At 58.9% G+C, this 27,412-nt stretch overlaps 1 protein-coding gene across 1 annotated transcript in view; it reads right to left on the reverse strand.

Moving 5' to 3' along the window:
* The window catches only part of LGR6 (leucine rich repeat containing G protein-coupled receptor 6), a 96,138-nt gene that overhangs the window by 31,873 nt on the left and 36,853 nt on the right, over positions 1-27,412 (reverse strand). The window contains exon 5 of the mRNA XM_059059247.1: positions 3,715-3,930. Coding sequence (XP_058915230.1) covers positions 3,715-3,930 — 216 coding nt within the window. The remainder of the gene's footprint in view (positions 1-3,714; positions 3,931-27,412) is intronic.

The raw sequence follows: 27,412 nt of genomic DNA on the forward strand, positions 1-27,412 counted from the left end.
TGCGAAAACAAGATCCTGAGAATTCTCCCTGCAGCCCCCAAGTCTGAAGAGAGGCGGCTGTGGATGTCCTCTCCCCTCCCCGCTGCTGGCTCCCCGGGAAGAGGGGAAGGCGAAGTAAGATGAAGGCTCCGGGCTCCCCGCGCGTTGGGGGAACGACCCGAAGCCCGAGGGAGCTCCCGCGCGGAGGGAGCAAACGCCCGCGCGTGCCGCAACCCGAGCCCGCCGAGGGGCCACCCTGCCTGTGCCAGCGCGCCTGGGCACCCACAGGCAGGCGGGCCCTCACTTACCCACCGCTCTGGCCCACACACTGCGGCCTTGGGGGAGAGCCGAGGGGGCCAAGGTGATGCAGCTGTCCCAGCAGAAGCCCGAAAGAGAAATCACACGGCAGTTGTGCAAACATACAGCAGGAAGGGCGGAAGAGAGACGCCCAGGCCAGGTGAAGGCCCGAGCCTAGAAGAAAATGTGAACAGACGAACAAGCGGCGGGACATTGACCACAGCTGCCTCCTGCTGGAAAACAACCCGGTAGAACATTTCAAAGGCAGCATGTCTAAGTGAAAGCAAAAATGACACTGTAGAGTAAGGGAATGAACTGAGAACCAAAACTACATCAGTAAAAAACCAGTCAGTAGGGCTTCCCGGGTGGCGCAGTGGTTAAGAATCCGCCTGCCAGTGCAGGGGCCACAGGTGGGCTCAACGACCAGACCCCAACTGGTTCCCAGATCCCTGGTCCAGGAAGATCCCACATGCCGTGCAGCAATGAAGCCCATGCACCACAACTACTGATCTTGCGCTCTAGAGCCCACGAGCCACAACTACTGAGACCGTGCGCCACAACTGCTGAAGCCCGCGCGCCTAGAACCCGTGCTCTGCAACGAGAAGCCACCGCGATGAGAAGCCCGCGCACCGCAACGAAGAGTAGCCCCCGCTCGCCGCAACCAGAAAAAGCCCTCGCCCAGCAACAAAGACCCAACGCAGCCAAAAATAAATAAATAATAATAATGATAATAATAAACTAGTCAATAAGTTTGAGACAAGGAACAGTATAGACGGTGCTGGCAGTGGAATGGGTGTCAGAGAAAAAGCCTGAGCTAAAATGGTGAGCTTGGCAGCATGAGAGCCAAAGGCTAAAACAGCTAGAAACTAATGGATGTGAGTCAACAGGGCGCTGTTGATGTCTCTGAGGGCCAGGATCCAAACATGAGACAAAAGACGAATTCAAAACGCAACACAAAAGAAAGCTCTCTGCCGTAAAGAATGCAATCCGCAGGTCAAAAGCATACATTGTTTCAGGAAAACTGGATGCAGAAAATTCCACACTGTGTCATATTCTAGTGAAGCTGTTACAGTTCAAGGATGAAAAGACATCTTCAGGAAGGAAAAGGAAATCACGTACATGGGGAAGAAATCAGACTGGCCTCCAAGACGTTCAGATGGAAAGGCAACGGGCAGACCCCATCCTACGCGGTGGGTAGGGCCGGGGGTCTTGAGAGAAGGGGGTCCTTCCCCAGCTGCTCCACGCCCAGGAGGCAGACAGGCCCACCGCAGGGGCTTGCATTTGATGAGAGAACACAGCCCTGGCTTCTGGGAACGAGCCCCTCCCTCCACGCCTCCTTCGCTGTCACCGAACTCCCCTTTCCCGCACCTCTCGCTGAAGCTCATCTCGGTCCCCACTCCGTCCCCCAGCCCCGCCAGCCCTCTGGTCCACGGCATCTCGGCTTCTGACCGTGCAGCCCAGGCCCACAGACGACTCGGTCACCCCAGGCGTCCCGAGCACCTTCTGCAGGCCAGCCTGCTGGGGCTTACGGTCCAGAGGAAGGGATGAGACCCCACGTCTCAGCACCCTTGGTGCCCCCAGGGCGGCGCCGAGCAGTCTGACCAAGGCCCAGGGCTCGGGTTGAAACGAAGCCCCTCTCCGCCCGCTGGATGCCTCGCACCTGCGGCCAGACCCCCGTCCACCCACCTTCTTCCTCTGCCTCCGCGCTTTCCTGCAGCTCAGCCCTCGGACCTGGACGGTTCTCTGCAGCAGACTGCCCTGCGCGGTCACCGGCCACGGCAGCCTCTCTCCCCCGTCCCAGGGCCGGAGGAGTTGAAGGGCAGGGGGCAGTGCTTATGGGCCTTCTCCTCTCTCAGCATCGTGGGCCCCTGGGCCCTTCCCCTCCTGTGCCCGGTGGTGGCCCCCCGGCCCCTCCCAGATCGGCGGTGGCCGAACTCCCCCACTCACGCCCCCGACCCTGGCCTCCCACCCTGTGAAAGCCTCACGTCGGATGGATTCTTCCTTCACAACGTCCCTCAGGGCCACGCCTCTGTCCCCTCTCTAAGCTGGACTCTGCCTCCTAGATCCAGCCTCCCCTGTTCCCGCCCATCCTTCAAACCAGACTCCAGCCCCCTTCTCGCCCCCAGCCCCCCCACCCCCCGTGCGCAGGCCACAGCCAGGCTCCCGCTCTGACTCTGAGCCCCCAGACTGCCCTGCCCGGCCCGCTCTCTGGCCACGCCGGCGTGCTCGCCTCGGCCAGCACCCCGACGCCCCCGCGTCTTTGCTGACGCCTGTTCGGAGCCCCTGCTCCCCACCCGTCTACTCTAAGCCCGCTTTCCGGCCCAGGACGGCCCCCAGACCGGCAGGCGCCCCCCTTCCCACCTCCAGCCGCTTCGGCCGCCCTGAGCCCCCGAGACGAGCCGGACTCGGTGTCCGGTCCCCTCGGCCTGAGTTAAGCGAAAGCGCTGCTGTCCTTCCCACCAGCATCCTGCCACTGGGGCCGGCCCGCCAGCCTCCGAGGCAGCGGCCGGCTCTCCACCGCTGGACTCCGCAGAGCCCCCACGGGGCTCCGTACGGCCTCCGCCGCTCGCCTGTCGGGGGCCCATCGTGCGGCCCGCGTCTCTCCCGTAGTCCCGTCTCCCGGAGACCTGAGGCCGTTTCTGCGCAGGGAACGTTACGACGTCACAGGGCATCACCAGGGCTGGACTCGGCCACGCCGCTGCGTTTAGCCACCGTCAGTGCCCCGCGGGCGCCCAGGAGGAGGGCCGAGTGGCCGTGCTGACGGGACGCGGTTCGGGGGGATGTCGGTTCCCCTTCCCCAGCCTCCCAGGACACAGAATTAGACAGACTCGTTCCTGCTGCTTCACCCCTCAAGCAGAGCCAAGCCTCGTCCGCTCCGTCCCCTCGTCCGGAAAATCGTACCAGATTTCCAAGGGCAGGGGAGGCCGTACGTCCCCTCGGCCATTAGGATGTAACCCAAAGCAACTGCACGTGACCCCCAAGCCCTTGGCAGGAGCGGGGGGGTGGTGGGGGGAGGACAGAGTTAACCCCGGGCTCCAGTTCCTGCCAGGGATGCGACCGCCCAGGGAATTACCCAACGGGGCTCTGCTGTCTAATTACAGCCCTGGCTTCTCTCTCCTTCTCCAGGCCTGGGGATGAGGCGAGTTTGTGCCACCCCTGTGCCAAAGCGCGAGACTGCATCCACCCACCGCCCCGCTGTCAACTATGGCGGAAATCATTCCGGAGACTCTTGGCGTGCGTTCCCACTGGTGCGGTATAGCTACGCTGTCTGCGTCTAACGGCAGAGGGAATCGCAGCCTAATCCCTCTCTTCCAGCCTCTCGGAGCTCTTCTCCCCACACGCAGACCCGCAGCTTCGGAAGCCTCAGGGACACGGCCAAGGGCGGAGCTGTCCAGGGCGGACACGCCGCGTCCGGGTGGGGCGCAAGGCGGCACTCACAGCACCACGAGGCTGGACAGGTTCCGGAAGGCGTAGTCGGGGACGCGGCCTATGCGGTTCAGGGCCAGGGTCACGGCCTGCAGGGCGCGGAGGCGGCCGAGGGCCCTGACGGGGACCTCGGTGAGCGCGTTGTCGTCCAGCCACAGGTGGCGGAGGGAGGACAGCCCCTCGAAGCTCCCGTCTGGGACCAGGGAGATGAGGTTGGCATCGAGGCGCCTGGTGGAGAGAGGGGCGGGTCAGCGCTGTGCCAGGGCAGCCTCCGAGGCGCCAGGGAGTAAGGGACCCCGGGGTTCGCCTCGGCTCCAAGCCGCAGCTTTTGGCCCTCTCCGCCCTGCGTTCCCGTCGGTGACCCAAGGCGGGACCCACAGCCCGGTCGTGGACCGCAGTGTTCCTTCCCCCGCCACGCTCACGCGCCTCATCTGTGCCGCGGCTCCCCTGCTCCGGGGCCGCTCTTCTCCCCAGCCCCGTCCGCTCTGAGGCTGGGTAACAGAGATGTTCCCACCACGGACACGGGGACAGCTCCTCCCTGGACGTGGCCAAAGGAAATGCCTCCTCAAAACCACAGGCCGCTCCCTACTGCGCGGCCCTGGGGACCCTGCTCCCCGGCTCAGGGGCCCGGCTGTGGAGGGGGCTCCCTGCTTGGCAGATGGCCTACGGGAGGCTCCTGGGTGTCAGAACAGGCAGACGGACGGGGCACGGTCCGGTCTGTCCACAGCCAGAGGGCCCGCGGCGGCAGAGGACTTCTGATGTGAGGTCTAGACGCTCCTGGCAGCCCGCGGGACAAGGAGACGGCCCGTGCCAGCTTTTCACAGCTGTGCCCAAGCCACGACGTCCCTGACCAATGTGCGTCCTGGTCCAGGGCTCGGGCTGAAGCCCCATCGCCCCACGCAGCTGGCCCCACAGGGGTGAGACAAGCTGGCCGGCAGCCGTGGATCTGCCCCTGGGCTTCGCTGTCTTGAGGGGTCTTGCACTGAGGCCTGGTGCTCTGTGCGGGCAGATGGCACCGATGCCATGGCAACGCCAGCCCTCAACCACACAGGCCCGAAGGCCCCGTCGTGCTGACCCTACAGAAGACGGGGCGGTGGCGGAGGTGCCGTTCTCCCATCCCGGCAGCACGAGCCGGGACAGCCGTCAGTGCTCCTGTCTGTTCCCCGAGCCGTTTCACCAGTGTCCCTCCCACCCCTGGGAGAAACCCCCAGGCTCGCCAGCAGGGGAGCCGCAGGTGAACAGGCAGACACAGGGGCCCTGGATGGGAGAGCAAACCGACCAGGACAGGCCCCGAAAGCTGCAACCAGGAAAGACCTCCACCCACATCAGACCTGCCCCGACGGCCACAGGCCCTTTGGTGAGTGCTTGTCACTCGGGCACTGTCCTCAGACCCTAGACGGTCTGACTGTGCTGGTGGCCTGGGGAACACAGGTGGGAACACACTCCAAGAGCCCCCCCAGATGGCCTGGTGCAGAAGGCCAGGGTGGGGTCTGGAATCTGCTTCTGAAGAGTGCCCTGGATGTCTCTATGCACAGACAGTTTGCAAAGTGCTGGATAGGCGCACCAGCTACAAAGAGGACGGTGTCCCACCCTTCACAACTCAGTGGGAAGGTCGGAAGACGGCTCCGGGCAGTGTGATGGCTGGGGAGGCGTTAGGAGTGGCCTCCGGGTGGAGGTGACGTTACGCGGAGACCCGGCCAACTGGGGGGAATCAGCCAGTGGAGGCGGAGGGAGGCGTGTGGGCCACAGAGCACCTTGCAGGGGACCCAAGCAGCCAGGCCCAGGCGGGGCTTCAGGAAGGGCAAGGGGGAAGCTGGAGGGAGCAGGGCAGGTGCAGCCAGCGAGGCAGGCAGGGCTGGCGCTTGAGGGCCGGGCGAGCGACTCTGTGCTCTGTGTCAGGGAACCGGGGAGCCAGGGAGGGCTGTAAACAAAGAACGACGTGGCCAGGTTTCCGGTGTGGAGGAGGGGGCGGGCAGACGGGCGAAAAGACAGGTGCTCTGCACAGGCACCTCGCCCAGAAAGGCACAGCCACGTCTGTGGGAGCTCGAGGGGTGAGCATGACCACTGCAGGGTCCAGACCCCAAAGGGTCCTCTCCTGAAGGAGCCCCTGTTGCCCTGAGCGGGGATGTCACGGCGCCAGCCTGGCAAGCTCCCTGGCACGGGACAGTCCCCGGCAGTTCTAGGAGCCCTTAGCATCCCCTGCAAAGCACCCCGCACGGGACGCCCCTTCACCTCACACCCCTGCCCGGCGCGCCATCACAGACCCTCGGAGGCAGCGCCTGAAGCCTCATCCTCGTGCGGTCGGAGGCCCCGTTTGCCAAGCGTGCACTTGCTATGTTCCGCGGCACTGTATGTATCAAGTCACCTAATTTCACAGCCTGTGAGGTTCACATTTTGCAAATGAGAAAAGGGAGGTACAGAGAGGTTAAGTTACTTGCGCCAGGTCACACGTCTAGGAAGTGGTGAGGCTGGGATCCAAGCTCAGGCAGCCCAGCTCCAGATAACACACCTCTGACCGTCACGCTGTATCGCCAGCACGCCCCTGGGTTCCCGCGCCCGCCGATCGCTGTACCGACCGGCCGGGAGCTCCTCGCTCTAACCCAGCCGCACTCACACGCCGCCTCTGCACCCCATCGAGCAGGTTGGGCCACGCCGGCTCCGTCACCGCCCGCCCCTGGCCCCGGGCATCAGCGGTGCATCCGATCGTCCTCCGGCGGTGCGGTCCACAGACCGTCAGCTCAGCACCACCAGGGAGCCGGTCCGAAAGGCAGAGTCTGAGGCCCCATCCCAGACTTTCCGGGTCAGAGCCTGAATTCTAACCTGACTCCCACGTCATCGGTTGGGTCTTGAGCACGTCAATGTCTCCCAAGTACCGAGCCAGGCCTTCCAGAGCTTCTGACGCTCTGGTCGGCGGCAGGGGCAGCTGGACGGGAGAGGGAGCCCGAACGGGGAGCCAGACGTTTCGTCCTGCGGTCAGTGCTCGGCTGACCCTGGGGTCCAGTCACCCATCACTCCAGGCCCCGGGCTCCAGCGCCTCCTCCCGGGTACGTCACCTCCCGCACCCTCCACGACACACCGTTCACAGACAGCAGTGTCCTCAAGTAAACAGGGGAGCGACCCCACCAGCCTGGGGCTGGCCGAGCCGCCAGTGGCCGGCGGGGGCCCGGACAGACCTTCCCACCAGGCGCGGTCTTGCTCTGACACCCGTTCCACCACGGTGGGACTCTCACCCTCGCCTCACCCCCCTCCACAGAGACCCCAGCAGATGCCCGGAGGCTCCTCCTCACCCTGGAGAGACCCCCAGTGGGGCAGCACCTTGGTAGCAGCTTTCCCAGAGACCGTGGGCAGCAAGCCGAGCCCTGAGTCCCACTCAGACCGCAGAGGCCTCAGCCCCACAAATGGCCTTAAGGAAGGCAGGATTCAGAGCAGGACAGTGGCCTCAGGCCGGGGGACACAGGACCAGTGTGGGGGCGGGCACGGACCTCACACTCCCTCAGGAGGTCAAATCCACAAGCGTCCCCTCCCCGTGGGACACGGGGGGTTGGGTGGGGCTGCAGCCTGGCTCTCGGCCGCTGCCTTTCCAGGGAGCCGGGGTCTCCGAGGCAGGGGGGCTCCCCCTCCAGTGACAACCGTGAGCCCGCAGTGTCGCTGCTCCCACGTACGAGCCTCGTCCTAGGCCAGGTCGGTACCAGGCGTGTGATTGGCGTCCCGGCAGCAATGCCACGAGGGGCTCTGAGCACGCGTTTCACACAGGGACCAAGGTCGCTGGGGAGCTGGGGTTCCACCCACGTGTCTGAGCCCAAATCCACGCGCCTCGCCCCCTGCGACACCGGTCCTGGCGGCGTGAGGAGGGTGAGGACCTGAGCGCCCGGGGAAGCGTCCCGCTGAAGGACAGAGAACACAGGCGGGTGGCCGGACGCGAGCCGGGGCCGGGCAGGGGGGCGGCCTTCACTCGGTGAGCTCTGTGTCTGGGAGCTGCCTCTGGGCGCGTACGTGTGAGCACACACGTGTGCCCTCGCGCACGCCTGCGCCCGCTTTCACAGGTCACCACGGCCCTGATCAGTCCTGCTGCTGCGTTGGGTGCAGCCCAGGGGCAGGAGGGCTGAGAAGGGCCGCCTCTCCGCGGCCGGCCCTCCCATTTGCAGGGAAGGGCTGGGCTGCACCAGGGAGAACACCCCGCCTCCGCCTCCGTCCGCAGCTCACAGGCTTCAGGCCCCGTAGGTGGGGCGGGGGGCTGGGAGCGGAGGAAGCGTCTGCAGCACCTCCCACCCTGCCGCGATGCTTGGGGACACGGATGTGCCCAAGGGGGAATCCAGCAAACGGGCAAGTGGAGGAGCTGGTCGGTCAGGCCTGAGCCTGCATCTGGGCGGGCCTGGCACAGGTGGGCTCGGTGCGGGCCAAGGACCCAGGGCGGCAGGGCTGGATTTCCCACACAGTAATCCATGTTGCCCACGCAAATTTGAATTTCGGGTAAATAACAAATCGTTTTTTGTGTAAGTAGGTCCCATGCAACATTTGGGACGATGCCCAGTTAAATTTGAGTTTCCAATCAACAGGAATAGTAACCTTCTAGAATAAGCAGGTCCTGTGCGGTATCTGCGCTTTATGCGGCAGCTCTCACCCTGGAGGGTCCTGTGAGCGTGGGTTGGGTTGGCCTCCTCGGCTGTATACGCTGACTCCCCGCCCAGCGGAGACTTCTTGGAGGCGAAATGCACACAAAACACACAGCTCAGAGGCTGCCCCCAGCTGCCTCTCTAACAAGGAGGCTGTGCAGAGGGCCTGGGGGGCCCAGGGAGGAGCTCGGCGCCTGGCGACCTCAGGTCCTCCTGAGGGGTCGGCTGTGAGGAAAAAGCCCCTCTGAGGTGGGTCCCCAAGGCACCCAGAGAGGAGTGGGGAGGGGGCAGAGAGGAGACAAGCGGCACCCGCTTCCACTGCCCCTGCCCCTGTCCTGTGTGGGGCGGCCCCTGCCCCTAGCCCCTGGAGACCCTCCTGCTGCCCCTGGCAGGCTGGGTGTCCTCCAAGCAGCTCCCACCGCTCAGTGTGGGTTCCGGCTCCCGGGTGCCGTGCTCCAGGGTGGCCAGGGGGCCCCCTGCTCCGGGGAGGGCAGCTGAGGAGCTGGTCCAGCTCTCCGGCAGGGAAGAAGAGGGCAGTTAGGTCACGGAGCCCTGGAGTGAAGTCAGCAGCCCGGGCCCCCCTCTCCTTCTCCCACGGGGGCTGGGCTCCGCACCCCAAGAGGATGCTGGCCAGCAGCCTCCTCGCCGGCCAGTCCGGGCCTGCCTGGGCTTTGGGGAAGCCGCTGAGCCTCTCCAGAGCCAAACCACTCCCCGCGCTCCCCCAGGAGGCCAGGAGGGAGGAGGGCTGGGCCCCTGCTCTCCAAGCCCCGCAGGCGCAGGCGGCCTGGTCCCACTGACAGAGGGGGAGGGAGGAGAGACCCCAACTGGGAGCCAGTGGCAGCAGAAGAGATGGAGGTGGGACCTTGCTCACCGACAGTGACAGAGACCCGAAGAGTGGAGGTGTAGACACAGACCCTGTTCCCTAGGAGCTTGAAGGAGCCGCCCGCCCCACTCAGCTCACCAGAAGGGCCAGGAGCCCAGAGAAGGAGAGAGAAATGCCCGAAGCGGGTAAGCGGCAGGGCTGGACTCAAGCTTAGGGCTTCTTTCCAGCAGCCTGCGTCCCTATAAGGACTGCACCTCTCTGAGCTGCAGGAGGCACGTTCTTATTTGGAGACCCAGGTCGCTTACAGCCCGCAGAGCACTAGACTGACCGAACAGACCCGCTCTGGAATTTCTTTCTCTAATGCTTCCTATGTCCTACCAGATCCTAGTCAAACTCAAGACAGAGGGACAGATTCGGGGCTCCTAGTGGACCATCCGCTGATCCACTTGTCACCAGGTATCCATTCCAAAGGGATCACGCGTGGTACCTGCTCTCTAGCGCAGTCCCCAGGGAGGGTCCCCTGGTCTATTCTGCTCCAGTGGCTGCAGGGTCTCTCCAACTCCGAGCCACACCACGTGGAGGGCCAGCGGTTGTAGGACAGAGCCCTTAGGAGCGGAGAGGGACTGAGGCCCCCAAGGACCAGCGGGCCCCGCAGAGAAAACGAAAAAGAAAGGTGAAAATAGAAAGAAAGCAGCCACTCTGGAGCCGGCGACCCTGTGCACAGGGCAGCCGTTGACACCGGGGGACCGCCGTGAGGGTGAGGGCTCGGGGACAGCCTTGCACCTGCTGAGCCGCAAGGACGTGCCTGGGCCTCCCGCAGGCCGTGGGCCCCAGTCTCCCACATCAACGCCGCCGCCGCCGGTGCCGGCCTCCGGCCTCCAGCCTCAGCGGGCGGGCGTGGGGCTCCCAGGGGGCAGGCTTGGCGGAGAGGCTCCTCCACCAGGGCACCAGGCAGACACAACCAGCCGTCGCCCAGGCATCTCCACGCACGGACACTCTCCCCGCTCCCTGGGAGACCACAGCCGGCACGCTCCCGCCCCCAGAGGCCTCTGCGCTCCCCCAGGGCTCTCACAAAGCCGCTACCGCGGCCCCCGGCCGCCAGGCTCCCCAGGTGCCCCTCCTCACAGGAATCTCAGTTCGGCCAGTAAGTATCAGTCCCTTAGTCCTCGATCCCGTTGGAGCGGATGAACTTCAATCTCGACGGACCGAGACACTCCATCCAGTGGGGTGCACGAAGCACGCTAAGCGCTCGTCCGCGCCGCCGGCTCGGCCAGCCCCGGGCTCGGCTCTGGGCCCAGTGCGAGCTGCACACACCGCAGTCTGGAGACGCTCTTACACTATTTCCTTTATTATTCAATGAAGCAACACAAAAACCTCAGCCAGCGTTTCCTGAGAGCCGGTCGTCCCCAGCTGCGCTGGTACTGCGCACACACTTGCATATTGAATCTCCACCCCAGCCCTGTGGAGTTGGAAGCTGGTACTTCTCACCTGGCCTGCAGGAAAGCAGGCTCAGCGGTGAAACCGTGTGTCGGACTCCCAAGTCTGTGGCTCCAAACCCACGGCTGGTACTCGGTTAAGTGAGCCTGTGGAAAACACTCTGCAGCTGGGGCCTGCCCTCTGCCTGTGGGAAATCCAGTAAGGCCTCACGGAGGAGGTGACATTTGCGCTGGTTCCCAGGGGAGGAGTTTTCTGAAGGGCGGGGGCGCGGGGCCTCTGGTCCCCTCTGAGACAGCACGTCTGATGCTGCCCCCCGGGGCACCTGCGGCTCTCGACCACCTGAAGGGAGGCTGGTGCCGCTGAGGAACAGAGCCACTACGTTCATTTCATTTGCATTGACACACGTGCCCAGCCTTCTGTAGAGGCTTCAGGCAGCCAAACCCACCCCCGGGGCCCACAAGCTTCTCAGGACGCTTAAAATTTTACCACGTGGACACTATTCCTTTTTTAAAGAATGGAGGTTGCCGATAGTGTTTTTAGAGATCTGGCAGACGTTATTAGGTAGCCTTTTAATTTTAATGGAGATTATAGCTTTTTGAGAGAAACTTCTGGAACTGGGACACAGACTGGAACGCAGGGCGCTCTGGGCAGAGGGGGGAAGGCCGAGGCCAGCTCTGGACTCTGACCATCACCACGCTGTTCTCTGACCAGGCGGGAAGAGCCCCGGGGGCAGGGGCTGTGTCCCCTCCCTGCAGCTTGCCAAGCGGGCCTGCCATCTGGGTGGTTTTTGTTTGTTCTGATGGAGTTCTGAGTGCTTCCAGCACTGTTCACAGGACTGCCTACCGAGAAGAGGCCAGTCACGTGGTGAGAGCTGAAAGGGACCCCCCCACCCCGCAACCAAGGAGGAAAGGGGTCAAGGACGGTCAAGGTCACAGAGTAAAGAGAGGGCAGAGCCAAGGAGGGCGGTTGGCATGGAGCCAGTTTCCCTTCCCTCCGGCCCTGGTCCCCTGGGGGGCACACGGCGCTCACCCTTCTCTGCCCCACAGACAGGGCCGGGTTTAGCCTCCCAGAGACCCAGGGGGACGGCCGCTCCTGCCCCGCGTCACGGCCAAGGTCTCATGAAGAGCTGGGGCCCCACTGCCCGGCCTCCCGGGGTGGGCGCGAGGCTGAGTCCAGAAATGAGAACTCGTGGAGGCTGGAGCCCCGAGCACCCCGGCGAGAGGACGTGCCCTAAAGCGACGGACAGCGTCGGGGGCGGAGCGCGCGGTGGCAGCTAGGCCCCCAGAAGCTTAAAGTCGAGCTCTGCCGCAGGGGCCGGCGCGGGGGTACAGGAGACGGAGCCTTAACTCATCTCTGTGTCCCCCCCAGCGGAGGCGAGCGTTAGGGCAACGCGCTCACCGCCTCTCCCCACACAGGGAAGTCTGCCGTCTGTCGCAGGACCACGGTTTCATGAGCTCTGATTTACGTCACCTAATGAGATCCTTCCCCTCTCGCTGTCAGCCTCTCCGCAGATCAAAGGGAGGATATTTAGACAAAGTCCATTCCAGCAGGTCCTCTGAGCTCTGCTGATGCCTGGGCCACCCCACCTCCACCCACCAGGAGAGTGATGGGTGGGCGAGAACCCCAGGAGCAGAGACAGCTTCCTTCAAGGTGACACCTGAGCCTTCCTCCAGGCTGTCCCGGGTGTTTAACTGGCAGCAATATATGAGAATAATTACCTGCCCTCCATGCGGGAGGCAGGGAGGAACCTCCGTGTGCAGCCTTTACCAGCTTCCCCCGAAGACACAGACCTACAGATCCGGGCAGACGGCCAGCCCTGTGGGTGACCCTCCCAGAATCCTGGGTGGGGCCTCTGAAAGGCACCCATCCACGCCCCCGCCTGCCGCCGCTGGATTCCAGACAGCAGGCTGGCTTCCGTGGCCCTTCCTGGGCCGCCTGAGAGGCGTAGCCTATCCTGCGGCTGCCTGGGGCCAGGGCGCCTGTCCCGGGCAAGGAGCGCTATGGCTGGTGGGGGAAGAGGCAGACGACCCCCCCGGGGAGGGGCAGAGATGTCCGAGGTTCAGGGAACACGATCAACACCCCGGTGTCTTTTTTTTTTTTTTTTTGCGGTACACGGGCCTCTCACTGCTGTGGCCTCTCCCGTTGCGGAGCACAGGCTCCGGACGCGCAGGCGCAGCGGCCACGGCTCACGGGCCCAGCCGCTCCGCGGCACGTGGGATCCTCCCGGACTGGGGCACGAACCCGCGTCCCCTGCATCGGCGGGCGGATTCTCAACCGCTGCGCCACCAGAGAAGCCCCACCCTGGTGTCTTAAAGGCCGTCCCAGCAGACTCTGTAGTGACAGGTGCCGTGGAAAAGGGTGCCCTGGGGGACGGAAAGAAGATGCCGGTCCTGCGTCCCTAACCCGGGGTCCGGCCGTCCCTCCTCCCGAGGGCCCCTGGCCCCCCGCAGACCAGCGTAGGAGCCGGGAGGCCACAGCTGCGCGGGGTCCGTCCCTTCCCCCAGCCACTACCTCCCGCCCCCCCACCGACCCCTCCGTCCGCCCGTCCGTCTGTCTGTCCCTCCACCCATCCACTCACACAGCCTAGAGACCCACCCCATGCTCTGGGTTTGTCTTCCTCCTGCTCAGTCCCCGACAGCTTCCGGCCAACTCCGACCTCTTCAGCTGGGGCTTCGAGCGCCCGTCCCCCGAATGACTCGTTTCTCAGAAGGGCCCCCCGTTCTCCACTTCATCTGGGAAATACGCCTCTCTCTCTTCCCACTTCCCGTCCCGAGTTCATGGTTTATTCCCCTCTGCACCTCCATAAAGGCCGGTGCCCTTCCTTGCACCAGGCTCCCCTCCTCCCCCTCGGGGGCCCCCGGCGCCCGTCACCCGCTCGGGCCTCACGGATTGGCCCGTGAGCACCCCGCACCTCCACCCGCGCCGAAGCCCTCGACACGGGGAAGTAGCCAGAGGCCTCTCCCCCGGCCCAGGAGACAGTCAGATACTCCGGTAGTTCCCAGTTAAAACAGAGGAAAACGTAACCACCTTCCCACTACAACACCCATGGAGACACAGAAAAGGACGAAACCTTAGACCTTGACCAGAAGCAACACTCAACCAGAATGTGACATCTCTGCGGCCCTGAGGTCAGTGGAACTGCGGAAAACAGCCAGGAATGAGTGGTTTTCATCTGTTTTGCTCTGGGAAACGGAGGAGCCCCCCGCCTTAGACGGAAGGCGGAAGGCACGCCCCCCCCGCCCCGTTTCTTCAGAATCGCGTACCGGAAAACCGCACAGCCGCCTCCCCTGACCGTGTGAGCGACGCGTTTCCAGGCAGCCAGGGCTCCAGCCCCCCGTGGCCCCCCAAGCCCCACTTCTGTGTCCACTCAGAGACCCCGCTTCCCGAAAACAACACGGCCGGAGGGAGGGGCGGGGGGCCAGGGCCACCGCGCAGGAGGACAGCCTGAGTCGGGCATCTTGAGACAAAGCGGTTCTGGCCGTGGCCCCACCGTGGCGTCACCTGAGGCGCCGTGACACCTCTGGTGCTTGGGCCGGACCCAGAGCCCCCGAGTCGTGGGTTCAGGGCGGAGCCGGAGCATAGCGTCGTTTACCGTTGCCTCTGGTGCGCCCAGTGTTCAGCCGGGGAAGCGCACCTTCACACCACGCAGTCCTCGGCCCCGGGAAGCAGGGAAGCACCCGCTGGGAGCGGCGGAAGCTTCCACCCAGGACAGCAGAGCTACGAGCCCTGCTTGGGGCTGAAATCGGCCTGGGGAGCGCACACACTGACCCGCTTCCCATCCGGGTGCCTGAGAAGCCGACTGAAACAGCCCCGGACGAGGGAGAGCCAAACCGTGGGGGACCCACGTTGCCTCCTGGTGACACACGCCACGTCCCGGTGAGATGCCGTCTCCTTAAAGATCAGGGGGAGCAGGACTCAAAGGGCCATTCGTAAACCCACCGTCACAGAATGACGACGGCAGCCAAAAGGTGGAAGCGATCCAACCGTGCGTCACCGGATGAGGGGTAGACAAAACGTGTACACACACGCGGCGGACTAGCGCTCGGCCCTCAGAAGGAGGGACGTTCTGACACCTGCTGCCACGTGGATGAACGTCGAGGACGCGATGCCGAGTGAAACCAGCCAGACGCCACGGGACAAACACTGTGCGATTCCACGTACACGAGGCCCCTAGAGTAATCAATTCCCAGAGACTAAGAGGAAGGGGGGGGCCAGGGGCTGGGCCGGGGGCTGGGGAGCGAGCGCTTAGCAGGTGCGGAGTTTCCGTTTCGCAGGGCGGAGGGCGGTCTGGGGACGCCCGGTGGGCCGGCGGCGCAGCGCTGGGACGCACTCAGTGGCCCTCAGCTGCGCGCCTGACCGGGACTAAGATGGGACGCTTGGCGCTATGCAGACTGAACCGAGAGTTTCTGGGTTTTGTTTTAAATTTTTATTGGCGTAGAGTTGATGTGCAATGTTGTGTTCGTTTCAGGTGTACAGCAAAGGGCATCCGTTACATGTACACACACATCCCCTCTTTTTTAGATTCTTTTCCCATAGAGGTCATTACAGAGGATTCAGTGGGGTTCCCTGTGCTACACGGCGGGTCCTTATTAGTTACCTATTTCATGTACAGTAGTGTGTGTACGTGTCAATCCCAATCTCCCAATTCATTCCCCCCTTACCCCCTGGTATCCATAAGCGTGTTTTCTACATCTGTGACTCTATTTCTGTTTTGTAAATAAGTTCATTTGTACCACAGTATTGATAGTTTGTGTATAACCACATTTTTTTAAATAAATTTTTTTAAAAGAGAAAGAAGTTTAAAGCAACAATTTTTTTAAATTCTGAAGAACATGAACATGATAATAGCATCCTGAAACCCAGGAAAAGATCAAATGTCTAAAAATAATTTATTACTAGAATGAGAATAAAAACATCCTCAATAAGGTACCGGAAATGATGGCGTCGGTGGGACAGGAGCGGACATGCACAGGAGAGAAAAGGCGGAGACAGAGGAACAATAGCACAAGATGGGGAAAAGAAAGGTAAACTTCAAAGACAAATTGAAGGGCTTCCCTGGTGGCGCAGTGGTTGAGAGTCCGCCTGCCGATGCGGGGGACGCGGGTTCGTGCCCCGGTCCGGGAAGATCCCACATGCCGCGGAGCGGCTGGGCCCGTGAGCCATGGCCGCTGAGCCTGCGCGTCCGGAGCCTGTGCTCCGCAGCAGGAGAGGCCACGACAGTGAGAGGCCCGCGTACCGCAAAAAAAAAAAAAAAAAAATTGAAATTGAAATGTGAGTGGAGCTCAGTGGAGCTGGGTGGAGCTGGGTGGGCAGGGAAGTTGCAGGAAGGGAAAGTTTAAAAAACAACCTTGGAACATGCGTCCCAGGTGAGAGTTAGCGGAAGCAGCACCGCAGAGTTAATCGGCCGTGAGAACAGGTTGGGGCGCTGGCCTTGACGTCGCAACACAGGCCAGAACCACGAGACCAAAGTCATGAAACAGATCAGACAAGCAGGAGAGAGAATTAAATCCGAACTTGAGAACTGCAGGTGTTCGGGAAATTAACCCACAATGAACGGGACAGAAGCACAGCACAGCTATACTTTTCGAAAATTCCCTGAAGCTGAAAATATGTATTTTATAAACGTTTATTGTGTTCCAGGCAAACTGAAGGAAAAGTGATTCATACCCAGACACATTCTGGCTAAACTTTAAATTGTAAAGATAAAGGGAAAAACTTCCATAAGCATTCATAAGGAAGATACATGCTCTTCTCTAAGGAAAAAATGATGAGGGCAACCTCCGAATTTTCTGGCACACCACATGCCAGGGGAAAAACTGAGCTACATCGACAGGATTCTGAGAAAAAATACATAATGATCCATGAATCTTATATCCAGTTATTTTGACAATTATATGTGAAGTCCACAAAAATATATTCTCAAATATGTAAGGGATCAGAAAATGTACTGAATGGGATTTTGGGGGCCAGAGTTAGGTGCAGCCTCATAAAATAAAGCTGAAGGCCATGTTATAAAACAAATAGATGAGCAAAATATAACAGAAAAATGGACGGGAACTTTCCTTATCAAACATTAAAATACCAAAAAAAGATAAAAAAAACAAAACCCCAAACATTAAAATACCTAATTAAACAACTATTTCAGCTTATAAATAAGTACAGCAAGATTGCAGGATTCAAGATCAATACACAAAAATCAACTGTACTTCTACACACTTGCAATGACCAATCCAAAAGTGAAGTTGAGAAAACAATTCATCTTTAGCAAGTGGTGTTGGGAAAGCTGGATAGCCGCATGTAAACCAGTGAAGTTAGAACTCTCCCTCACACCATACACAAAAATAAACTCAAAACGGCTTAAAGACTTAAATATAAGACATGACACCATAAAACTCCTAGAAGAGAACACAGGCAAAACATTCTCTGACTAGACCGGACCAATGTTTTCTTAGGCCAATCTCCCAAGGTAATTGAAATAAAAGCAAAAATAAACAAATGAGACCTAATCAAACGCACAAGCTTTTGCACAGTGAAGGAAACCATAAACAAAACAAGAGGATAATTTACAGACTGGGAGAAAACATTTGCAAACGATGCAGTCGACAAGGGCTTAAATTCCAAAATATACAAAGAACTCATACAACTCCATAACAAAAAAACAAACAACCCAATCAAAACATGGGCCGACATGTCTCCAAAGAAGACATACAGATGGCCCACAGGATGTGAAAAGATGCTCAACATGGCTAATTATTAGAGCAGCGGTTCCCAGCGTTTTTGGCACCAGGGACCAGTCTCACGGAAGACAATTTTTCCACGGATGGGGGGACGGTCCCGGCGGTAACAGGAGCAATGGGAGCAATGGGAGCGGAAGAGGAAACTTCACTCACCCACCCACTGCTCACCTCCCGCCGTGCAGTCCAGCTCCCAACAGGCCGCAGGCCGGTCCTGGTCCGTGGCCCTGGGGGTCGGGGACCCCTGTATTAGAGAAATGCACATCAAAACTACAATGACGTATCGCCTCACACCGGTCAGAATGGCCGTCATCAAAATATCTACAAACAACAAATGCTGGAGAGGGCGTGGAGAGAAGGGAGCCCTCCCGCACTGCTGGTGGGAATGTAAATTGGTGCAGCCACTACGGAGAACAGTATGGAGGTTCCTCAAAAAACTAAACACACACTATTGTAAAACAGTTATACTCAAATAAAGACGTTTAAAAAAAAAAGCAATATATATACTTTCTCCTCCCCCCCCCAAAAAAAAAAAACTAAACAAAGAACTACCATATGATCCAGCAATCCCACTCCTGGGCATATACCTGGACAAAACCCTAATTCGGAAAGACACGTGTGCACCCCAATGTTTACAGCAGCACTATTCACGACAGACAAGACATGGAAGCAACCTGGATGTCCGTCAGCAGAGGAGTGGATAAAGAACATGTGGTGCATATATACACAAGGGAATCCTGCTCAGCCATGAAACAGAATGAAATCATGCCATTTGCAGCTACATGGATGGACCTAGAGATGATCATACTAAGTGAAGTCAGTCAGAGACAAATATCATATGATGTCACTTTTATGTGGAATCTAAAATATGATACAAATGAGCTTATTTACAAAACAGAAACAGACTCACAGACATAGAAAACAAACTTATGGTTACCAAAGGGGAAGGGAGGGGGGGATAAATTAAGAGTTTGGGATTAACATATACACACTACTATATATAAAATATATAAACAATAAGGACCTACTGTATAGCACAAGGAACTATATTCAATATCTTGTAATAACCTATTATGAAAAAGAATATATATGCATATATATGTATAACAATCGTGCTATACACAAGAAACTAATACCACATTGTAAATCAACTATATCTCAATAAAAAAAGAAAACAATTCAATTTACAATAACATCAACGCAAATAGGAATAAATTTAATAAAAAGCACGAAGTCTATACTTTGAAAACCACAAAACATTGTTGAGAGAAATTAAAGAATATCTAAATAAATGGAAAGACATATTCATGGACTGTTAAAATGGCAGCCCTCCCCAAACTGATCTATAGATTCAACACAACCGCTATCAAACTCCCAGGGTCCCCCCTTCTTTTTTTGCAGAAATTGCCAAGCAAATCCTAAAAATCCATATGGAAATGCAAGGGAGACAGAATAGTCAAAACAATCATGAAACAGAAAAACAAAGTTGGATGACTCACACTTCTTGATTTCACAGCTTTTGCTACAAAACTACAGTCACCAACGCTGGACGGGGCAGGGGCTTCCCTGGTGGCACAGTGGTTAAGACTCCGAGTTCCAGGGGCCCGGGTTCAGTCCCTGGTCAGGGAACTAGATCTCACACGCATGCCGGAACCAAGGAGCACGACTGCCGCAACTAAGACCCGGTGCGACCAAATTAATTAATTAATTAATTTAAAAAAAAAAAAAAAAGACTGGATGGTCTATAAGGATAGATGTATAGGTCAACTGAATAGAATTGAGAATCCAGAAATACATTCATACATTTATGGAAAACTGATTACTAACAAGGATGCTAAGACAATTCAATGGGTAAAAGAACAGTCTTTTCAAAAAACAGCCTTTGGGGTGATGAAATGGTTTGTTGAGCTCTCCATCTGCATCTGCAAAAGAATGAAGTTGGACCCCTATCTCACACCTTATACAAAAATGGACTCAAAACAGATCGAAGACCCAAACCTATAAAAACCCTTAGAGTAAAACGTAGCTATAAGTCTTCCTGACCTTGGATTAGGCAATAGTTTCTTAAACAAAACAACAAAAGAACAAAGAAAAAAGAAAGAAAGAAAGAAACACGGATCCATTGGACTTCATCAAAATTTAAAACTTTTGTTCTTTAAAGGACATTATCAAGAAAATGAAAAGACAAGACTCAGAACGGGAGAAGATATTTGCAAATCATACGTCCGGTAAGGGACTTGTACCTGGAATAGTTAAAGAACTGTTACAAATCAACAACAGAAAAAGACAACCCAAGTTTTAAAACAGGCAAAGGATCAGAACAGAGATTTCTCCAAACAAGATAAACAAATGGCCAATAAGCACATGAGAAGATGCTCTACACCATTAGTCACTAGGATGTGTAAATCAAAACCACAACGAGACACCACTTCACACCCACGAGGAAACTATAATTACAAAGACAGTACCAAGTGTGGACACGGACATAGAGACATTGCTGGTGGGAAGGTGAGATGCTGCAGCCTCCTTGGAAGGTAGTTTGGCAGGTCTTCAAACAGTTGTGCATAGAGTTACCATGTGACCCAGCAATTTCACTCCTGGTTATACACCCCAGAGAACTGAAAACGCATCCACACAAATGTTCACAGCAGCATTATTCACAGTAACCAAAAAGTGAAAACAACCTAACATCTACTGACTGGGAACAGGTAAACAGATCGTGGTCTGTCCACACAACAGAGTATTATTCAGCCATCAAAAGGAATAAGGTACTGATAGAGCCACGAATACACACCCGGGTGAATCCTGACAACGTGCTAAGCGAAAGAAGCCAGACACAAAAAGCTACGTTTTGTACGATTCCATTTACAGGAAACGTCCAGAATAAGCAAATGCAGAGAGAGAGAAAGTAGATTAGAGGTCTCGGGGGCTGGGGTGTGGGGAGCGGAGCCGGGGAGTGACAGCTCACGGGGACCGGTTTTCTTTTGGGGAGATGAGAATGTGCTGGAATTAGAGAGTGCTAACGGCTGCACAAGTTTGTACACATGCTAAGGACACTCAACTGTCTCCTTCTAAAGCGTGACTCTTATGCTGTGAATTGCATCTCAAATTTTAAAAGTACTTAAAGCTAAAACGCTTACCCCGGTGCTATGTTAGTACGGTCTTGAAGGAACAAGAAACCAGGCCCCAACACAGTTTGTAAAGATTTAACACATCATGAAGGAAGCATGCGTTTGTGAGGGTGTGTGCTTTCAGAGAGAAATGCAGACACGTTAACGAGCATCGCGTCTGGGTGGTAGAATCGTGGGTGACTTCTATTTACTTTTTATTTTCTGTATTTTCTAAATTTTCTACAATGAGTCAGAACACAAACAAACATGTTTTTTAAAAACAAACTACGTCAGTGTATAATTAAGTCCCGGGCTCTGTCGCGTTCGGCTGGGGACAGCGCCTGCGGGGGCGGCTCTCGGGGAGGGGAGGACCGGGCGCTGAGCGGGAGAAGCCGCATTCTCTGGGCCCCTCTCTGGGGCCGTTGCTGTGGTCCCGGCTCCGCCCGCACGGTCCCCTCACTGGCCTCACGGAAGGGCCAGGCCTCGCCGCAGCCCGGCCTCCTCCAGGCTGGCAGCCAGGCCCGTGCCAAGGCCGCCTTCCCCAGGCCCAGCGTCGCCCCCAGCCCCCCAGTTCACAGCCACGTCTCTGCTCGGCCCGCTCCCCACCCCCCAGCAGGGCTGTCCTCTTCTCTCCACTGCTCACCTTGCGCTCTACCTGCGAAGCCCAGCCCGGCTGCTTCTCCAGCCAGGAGGGACCCTGGCATCACGAAGCTCCTGCTCATCTCAGAAGCCGGCCGCCAGGCCCCCGAGCGCAGCAGCTCTGTGACTCAGTGTATCCTACGGCCACAGTCAGACTCAGGTGCCAGGGGTTCTCTAAAGCCCTGAAAGCTTTGGGCATTTATTTCAAGGCGTTTTACGTTCGATGACAGGGGGTCCTTCGGGCCCTTGCTCTCGGTTCCAGGTAGATTCACAGCTACGCTGCCAGCCCAGCGATGCCCCCTTTGACTTTGGACCAAACCAAAGACCGTGTCGTCTGGGAACTATGACAAGATGGACGCGGAAAAGCTCCTGGTTCCCATTTTATGAAGACCTTAGTTTGGACCAACTGGAGATTATCGTGGCCGCAGAGGATGAATTTGGGTTTGCAAGTCCTGACACGGATGTGGAAAAGTTAACATGTCCACAAGAAGTTGCAGATCACACTGCAGATAAGAAAGATGTACACGAACGAAGTACCAGACCTCTTCTCCCCTGAGAGAGGACAGATGGTCCTGGGAGCGTCTGGACATGAGAACCCATTGGTATTTAAATTCCCCAGGTGTTTTGCCCTTTAAAAGTAAAGCTCTGAAAAAGGAGAGAAAAAAGGAGAAGAAACTAGCCATCAAACTCCTCACCTATGCAGAAGAGTGGAAGGACCTGCACTTCAGATCAGCTCAGATTCAAACCCCAGCCTGGATGCTCACGCCTGCACAGACCTGCTGTGACCGTGTCCTAACCTCTACCTGACGGTCACTCGCTGGAGCTGGTGTCTGATCGGCCTGGTGCGTGTGCCGACCGCCACGGAGGGAAAGCGGTTGAGGGCCTCACACTCACTCCACACAGGGGTGACCGGCCCCCCAGGAGGACCCCACCTGGTTTTGCAGCAAAGCCTGATGGGGGTGAAGGCCCACCCGCTCCAGCCCCCACAGTCTCAGGGTCCCGCACGTGGAGCCTGCCGGCCCCAGGGGTCAGTCTAATAATAAGCCTCATCACGGCAAGGCCCTGCATGTGCACGTGGGACCCTCCCGGCAGAACACGGAGCATCTCAGGAAGCTTCAGAGCCGTCACTTTATCATCCCCAGTTCGCAGCTTACAGAACCCGGCTCAGGACATGCAGACAACTTTCACCTAGAAAGAGGTGGAACTGGCTTCCAAAGACACGCAGCAGCGATTTCAGAGAAAGACGCTGGAATCACACACCCCCCTCGCGGCTGAAAGGAGACAGAGCCTCCGGGAGCCCCCAGCCCAGCCCAGTCTGAGCCCGCACACAGCCCACCCAGGGTTGGCAGATACGTGAGGCTTGGCCGAGGGGGACGTGAGTGGCCACTGGCCATGGCCCCCGAGCCTCACTTCCCTTCTCCCTCTGACTCCCAGACTCCAAGTGGCTGGGGCAGTCAGATCCAGGCCACGGGTCGTCTCGCCAGGGAGAGATGGGCCAAGAAGGGGCCCGTCTGCCTGGGTCGGCACGGACCAACCTTTCTCAGAACTCTCCAGACTTGCCAGAAGGTCACCACTTAGCATCCCATCCCCACCACATGCCGCCCTGCCCCCGGCTCTGAAACAGATCTGTGGATAATACCTAAAGGGTATTTACTATGTCTGTACCCACACCCTGCCCTCCCCGCCGATGTGAATTCTGATTGCATTCTCCTTCAGCCCCGGCAGCCAGTGGCAGCTGGCAGACGCCAGGTCAGCAGCAGCAAAGACAAGAGAGTTCCGCCTGGATCCTTCCTGCTCTGCTCTGCTCGGGCCAGGGCCTCCCCTCCTGCCATCCTGGTTGTGAGAACTGAGGATGCCTGGTTCTGGTACTCAGTGTACTCAGCAGGCTCAGAGTCAGATGGAATCAGTCTAGGAGGACTTCCTGGAGGAGGTGTGTTGCATTGATTCAAGCAGTAGAGAGGCAAATCCTGGCAGAAAGGAAGAGGAAAAGCATCCTAGCCTGAGGAACAGCTCCAGCCAAGGCTTGGAGGTAGGCGAGGACAGGTCTGGGGAGGTAGGGACACGATGGGTAAGCGAGCTGGCTGGAGTGGGTAGAGAGCAGGTATAGGCACACTGACGTGAAAGCAGGAGTAGCTCATAGGAAGACTTGTCCTGCTGGCCCTGAGGTCTGTGGTTTCTGATCAGAGGAGCAATATTATGAAAGTGGTGCCATCCAATGACCTGAGGGAGCCTTGGGCCCACCCTCACGTGGCCTGTCTGACCCATTCCGCCCCAGCAAGCAGCAGGACTAAGAATCGGGGAGACAGCTGGCTTTCTGCACCGCCACCCCCGGCCCCCAGACGTGCTCTCCCCCTCCATTTCCCCCCACTCCGGATGTTTGGAGGCAGGGTTTTACTGCAGGCCCAGATTACTAGATGTGCAGCTGAGGGGCCGGTTAACAGGGCCAGAGGAGCACGCTGGGGCTGGGGCTGGGGCCACGGCAGCTGAGGTGGGCCAGAGGGCTGGGGGCTCCTTGAGGAGGCCTGCAGCCCCAGCTGAGGAGCAGGAAGGAAGGGGACTGGGAGCAGGGGGTCCAGCCTCCCGGCTCCCGGCTGAGATGCATCGCATCCAGACACTGACTCTTCATCCCCAGCCGCCCACCCTGAGCTCCGGAAACTATGACCCTCCTGGCCCAGCCGCTTCATAGAGTAAGGCCCGCGTTGCCCACAGGGGCAGGGACCATGCCAAAGGGGCAGGTAATCCTAAATAACGTTATTCTTGGCTTCGGAGGGCACTGTGTGGTTTTTTAAAGAAAATAACAAGTTTATTTCCCACTTGTGCTTTACTTGGGCAGATGCAGGCGCTAACTGCAGGCCCTGGCAGCACACGGCCGGGGCCCGGGCAGCATCCACGCCAGGCTGCGACCGCGCTCCGCTGCCGCCAGCCCTCGGCTGCTGTCTTCCCCCGACTCCCGTCCAAGCTCGGCCTGCCCTCCGCCTCCCCCCACAGGGACGCCCTCCTTCCTCAGATTCCTGGGTGCTCTGGGGAAGCTTCCAGAGGGGGGTGGAGCAGCAAGTGTCAGCAGAAGGACGGTCCACGTTAAGGAGCAGACACACCGGAGCCTAAATCACAGCTCCGTTCTCACCCGTCCACCCCTGGCCCGGCTGCCTCACCTCACGGCCCGGTCTGCGTCCGTCCGTTTACACGTTTATACGCAAAGATGCCTGAGCGCCTGCACGGGCCAGGCACGGTACCAGCAGCGGGGAAACCTCAGTGAAAGGAGGGACGGGGTCCACCATCGTGAAGCTCAGAGGGGACGGAGAAGGGAAGTAAGAGGGTGACAGCAGGCGAGCAGGACGCTCCGGCGTGCGGGGTGGGGGCCCTGCGGGAGTGAACGCCGGGCAGAAAAGGCTTCCTGCGGGCAGCACAGCCCCCGAGGCACGGGCAGGGGAGCAGGACGCACTTGCTCAGAGGGTCTGCCGGCGGTGGCAGGGGGGCGCAGGCGGCCAGTCCTGCAGCTCAGCCAGGAGCTTTGTCCTCAGGCTGTCGGGAGCCAAGGGGATTCTAAGCGGTGTGTGTGTGTGTGTGTGTGACACGATCAGGTTTGTGTTTTAAGGCCGTGTGTGTGTGACACGATCAGGTTTGTGTTTTAAGGCCGTGTGTGTGTGTGTCCGTGTGTGTGTGTCTGTGTGTCTGTGTGTGTGAGTGACACGATCAGGTTTGTGTTTTAAGGCCGTGTGTGTGTCCGTGTGTGTGTGTCTGTGTGTGTGTGTGAGTGACACGATCAGGTTTGTGTTTCAAGGCCGTGTGTGTGTGTGTGTGAGTGACACGATCAGGTTTGTGTTTTAAGGCCCGTCGGACTCAGAGTGGGCAAGACCGGATGAGTCCAGCACGAAGCGGGCACCGGCGGGGAGGCTGCTGCACCCCGGGCAGGGGCGACGGTGGGCAGTGGTGAGAGGGCCAGGGTGGCCGCCAAGTCGTGGATCAGGAAAGTGACGACACAGAGGCTGGGGCTGGAAAGCCCTCAGGAGGGGCGTCGGGGGTGCTCAGCGCGAGGCCGGCTCGGCCACCCACGCGAGACTCCTTCAGCAGCCCACGCGGCGGCCCACGCTGCAGGCGCAGACTCGAGAGGGACGGGGAGAGAGCCCCCAGGGTTCTGACATCGGCAGGGTGGCATGGGCTGGGGGCCTGCAGAGGAGGCTGCGGAGAAGCCAGGCAGGTAGAGAGAGCTGAGGCCCCGTGAGGCGAGGGCTGGGAAGGCCTGAGCCTTGGTGAGAGCCCCCGGGAGGGACCGGGAGGCGCAGAGGCCAGCCAGAGGTGACACACGGAGCAACGTGGGCACTGTGCGGGGGGCGGGGGGGCTGGAGGGGCCTTGGAGCAGAGCGTCCGAGACGGCACCAGAGCCCGAGCCCCGAGCCCCGCAGCCCACAGAGGCGCTGGGCAGTGGCGTCCCGTGGACACGCTCGGAGCCGGCCCCTTCCTGCTCCCCCTCCCTCTGTTCCCGCGCTCCCTCTGCCTCTCCTCCCGGTCTCGGCCCCAACTGCGGTGCCTCGGCTCCGAGGAGAGGGATGGGCCGAGGTCACCTCCAGCCCCACACAGCTGCTGTGTTCCGCGCGGGGCGTCAGGGTGGGGCGCCCTGAAGAAGTCTCCAGAGGTTGTGCGTGGGAGGAGCCGGGAGCCAGACCTGCCCCTTCTCTCCGGGAGACGTGGCTCTGTGAGGGGCTGTCCCCTCCAGGGCCGCCAGGGCCCCTCGAGACTCACCCAGCTGGAGACAGCGCGGCCCCCCCGCCCCTCCCCACCACCTAGACCCCTCCCGAGGGTCCACAGAGTCCTCCAGACCAGGTCCCGCTGGGGCGGGGCGGTTTTATTTCGGGGCAGGCGGGGGGAGGAGCTGGCTCCAAGTCCAAACACAGGTGTTGCGGCCGGTGAGGGGGCGCCGCCACTTTGGCCAGAGTCCCGGGGGGGCCACATTCCAGAACCACTGACCTTAGAGCCATCTGGCCAGAGAGGTCACAGAGGCTTGTAAAATGATGGTCCCCTTTCAGAAAGGAGCGAAAAAGCATCTGCAGGCCTGCCCCCATCTCGCTGGTGACGCCAGGAGAGTCCCCTCCCCTGCCTGGACCCGGTGACCCGCCGCCTCCCCCTGGTACTCTGAGGCCCTAAGTGGCCTTTTCCAGCTGCTGTGCAGACTCCCACACGCCGGCGAGCGGCTGGCCACCACCTGGGCACCAAAGGCCAGAAAAAGGTGGACGATTACTCACAGACTCCCAAAAAAGATCGCCCTTTCCCAGCCCCTGACCAGTCTCCTCTCCCGGGACGGACGGACAGATGGACGGTTGCATGGCCAGGTGGGGGGGGGGGGCAGGGGAGCAGCCAGTGGAAGGCTGGTGGCCGGCACACAGATGCTGTCCCCACCTCTTGCTGGCTGCGATCTGGCCACCCCTCACCTCCCTCTGGGCTCTAAGGCTTCAGTGGGATGGAATTCTGAAACGAGGTGGTGAGCTCCCAGCAGACAAACTGTTACCAATTCTGTGATCAATTCCCTGAACCTTCATCCCTCATCTCTAAAATGGAGATCATGGGACGTCCCACAGAGATGTGTCACCAGGAATGAGTGAGGTGACATCTGCCGAGCATTAGCCTAGATCCTGGTACCGCAGTGGGCGTTCAGCAAGCCTGAACCACAAGTGTGACTCTCATTACACACACGGCTTCACCACGGCCATCAGCTCTGCTTTGCTTTTCTCCACTGACTCTACATCATGTTCACCTGCCCTGACTTCTCTGTCTCAGAAGCTTAAGTCCACGGTGTATGGGTAGGAAGGGGTAGGGACAGGGGTCTAGATGTGCGATATCCCGTCAAAGCACGAGCTGCTGAAAGGCAAGGCTCTTGTTTTACTATTGAGCTCAGGCATTTCAGGCTTGAATAAGCAAGTGAATGGATAGGTGGATGGATGGAAGGGTGGGTGGAGAGGTGGATGGTGGGTGGAGAGATGGATGGGTAGATGGATGGACACCAGGGGCTGGATCCCCTCTTCCCTCCACACGTACCCAGAACCCAGGCCAGGCCTCCACAATGGCATCAGCGGCTCAGGAAGACGCACCAATGCAGGAGGGAGGAACCCTGCCTCTGTCGTCTCCCCACGGGCGGTCACCCCACTTCTCGGCTCCGCCCGGGGCCCACGTGCACCTAATCTCAGTCTGAGTGGCCAGCTCCCACCCCCGCCCTGGGCGCCCCTGCCTCTCCCAGGTCTCTCAGGCCGCAGCCTGTAGGTGCTCCACGGGCCTGAGGAGACCCACAAGGGCCAAGGACTGCACTGCTCCTTGGTGGCCCAGCTTGGGCCAGACCAGCATTTATGGCTGAAAGAACCCTCA

Source organism: Kogia breviceps, chromosome 1 (genome assembly GCF_026419965.1).
Source record: "Kogia breviceps isolate mKogBre1 chromosome 1, mKogBre1 haplotype 1, whole genome shotgun sequence".
NCBI lineage: Eukaryota > Metazoa > Chordata > Mammalia > Artiodactyla > Physeteridae > Kogia > Kogia breviceps.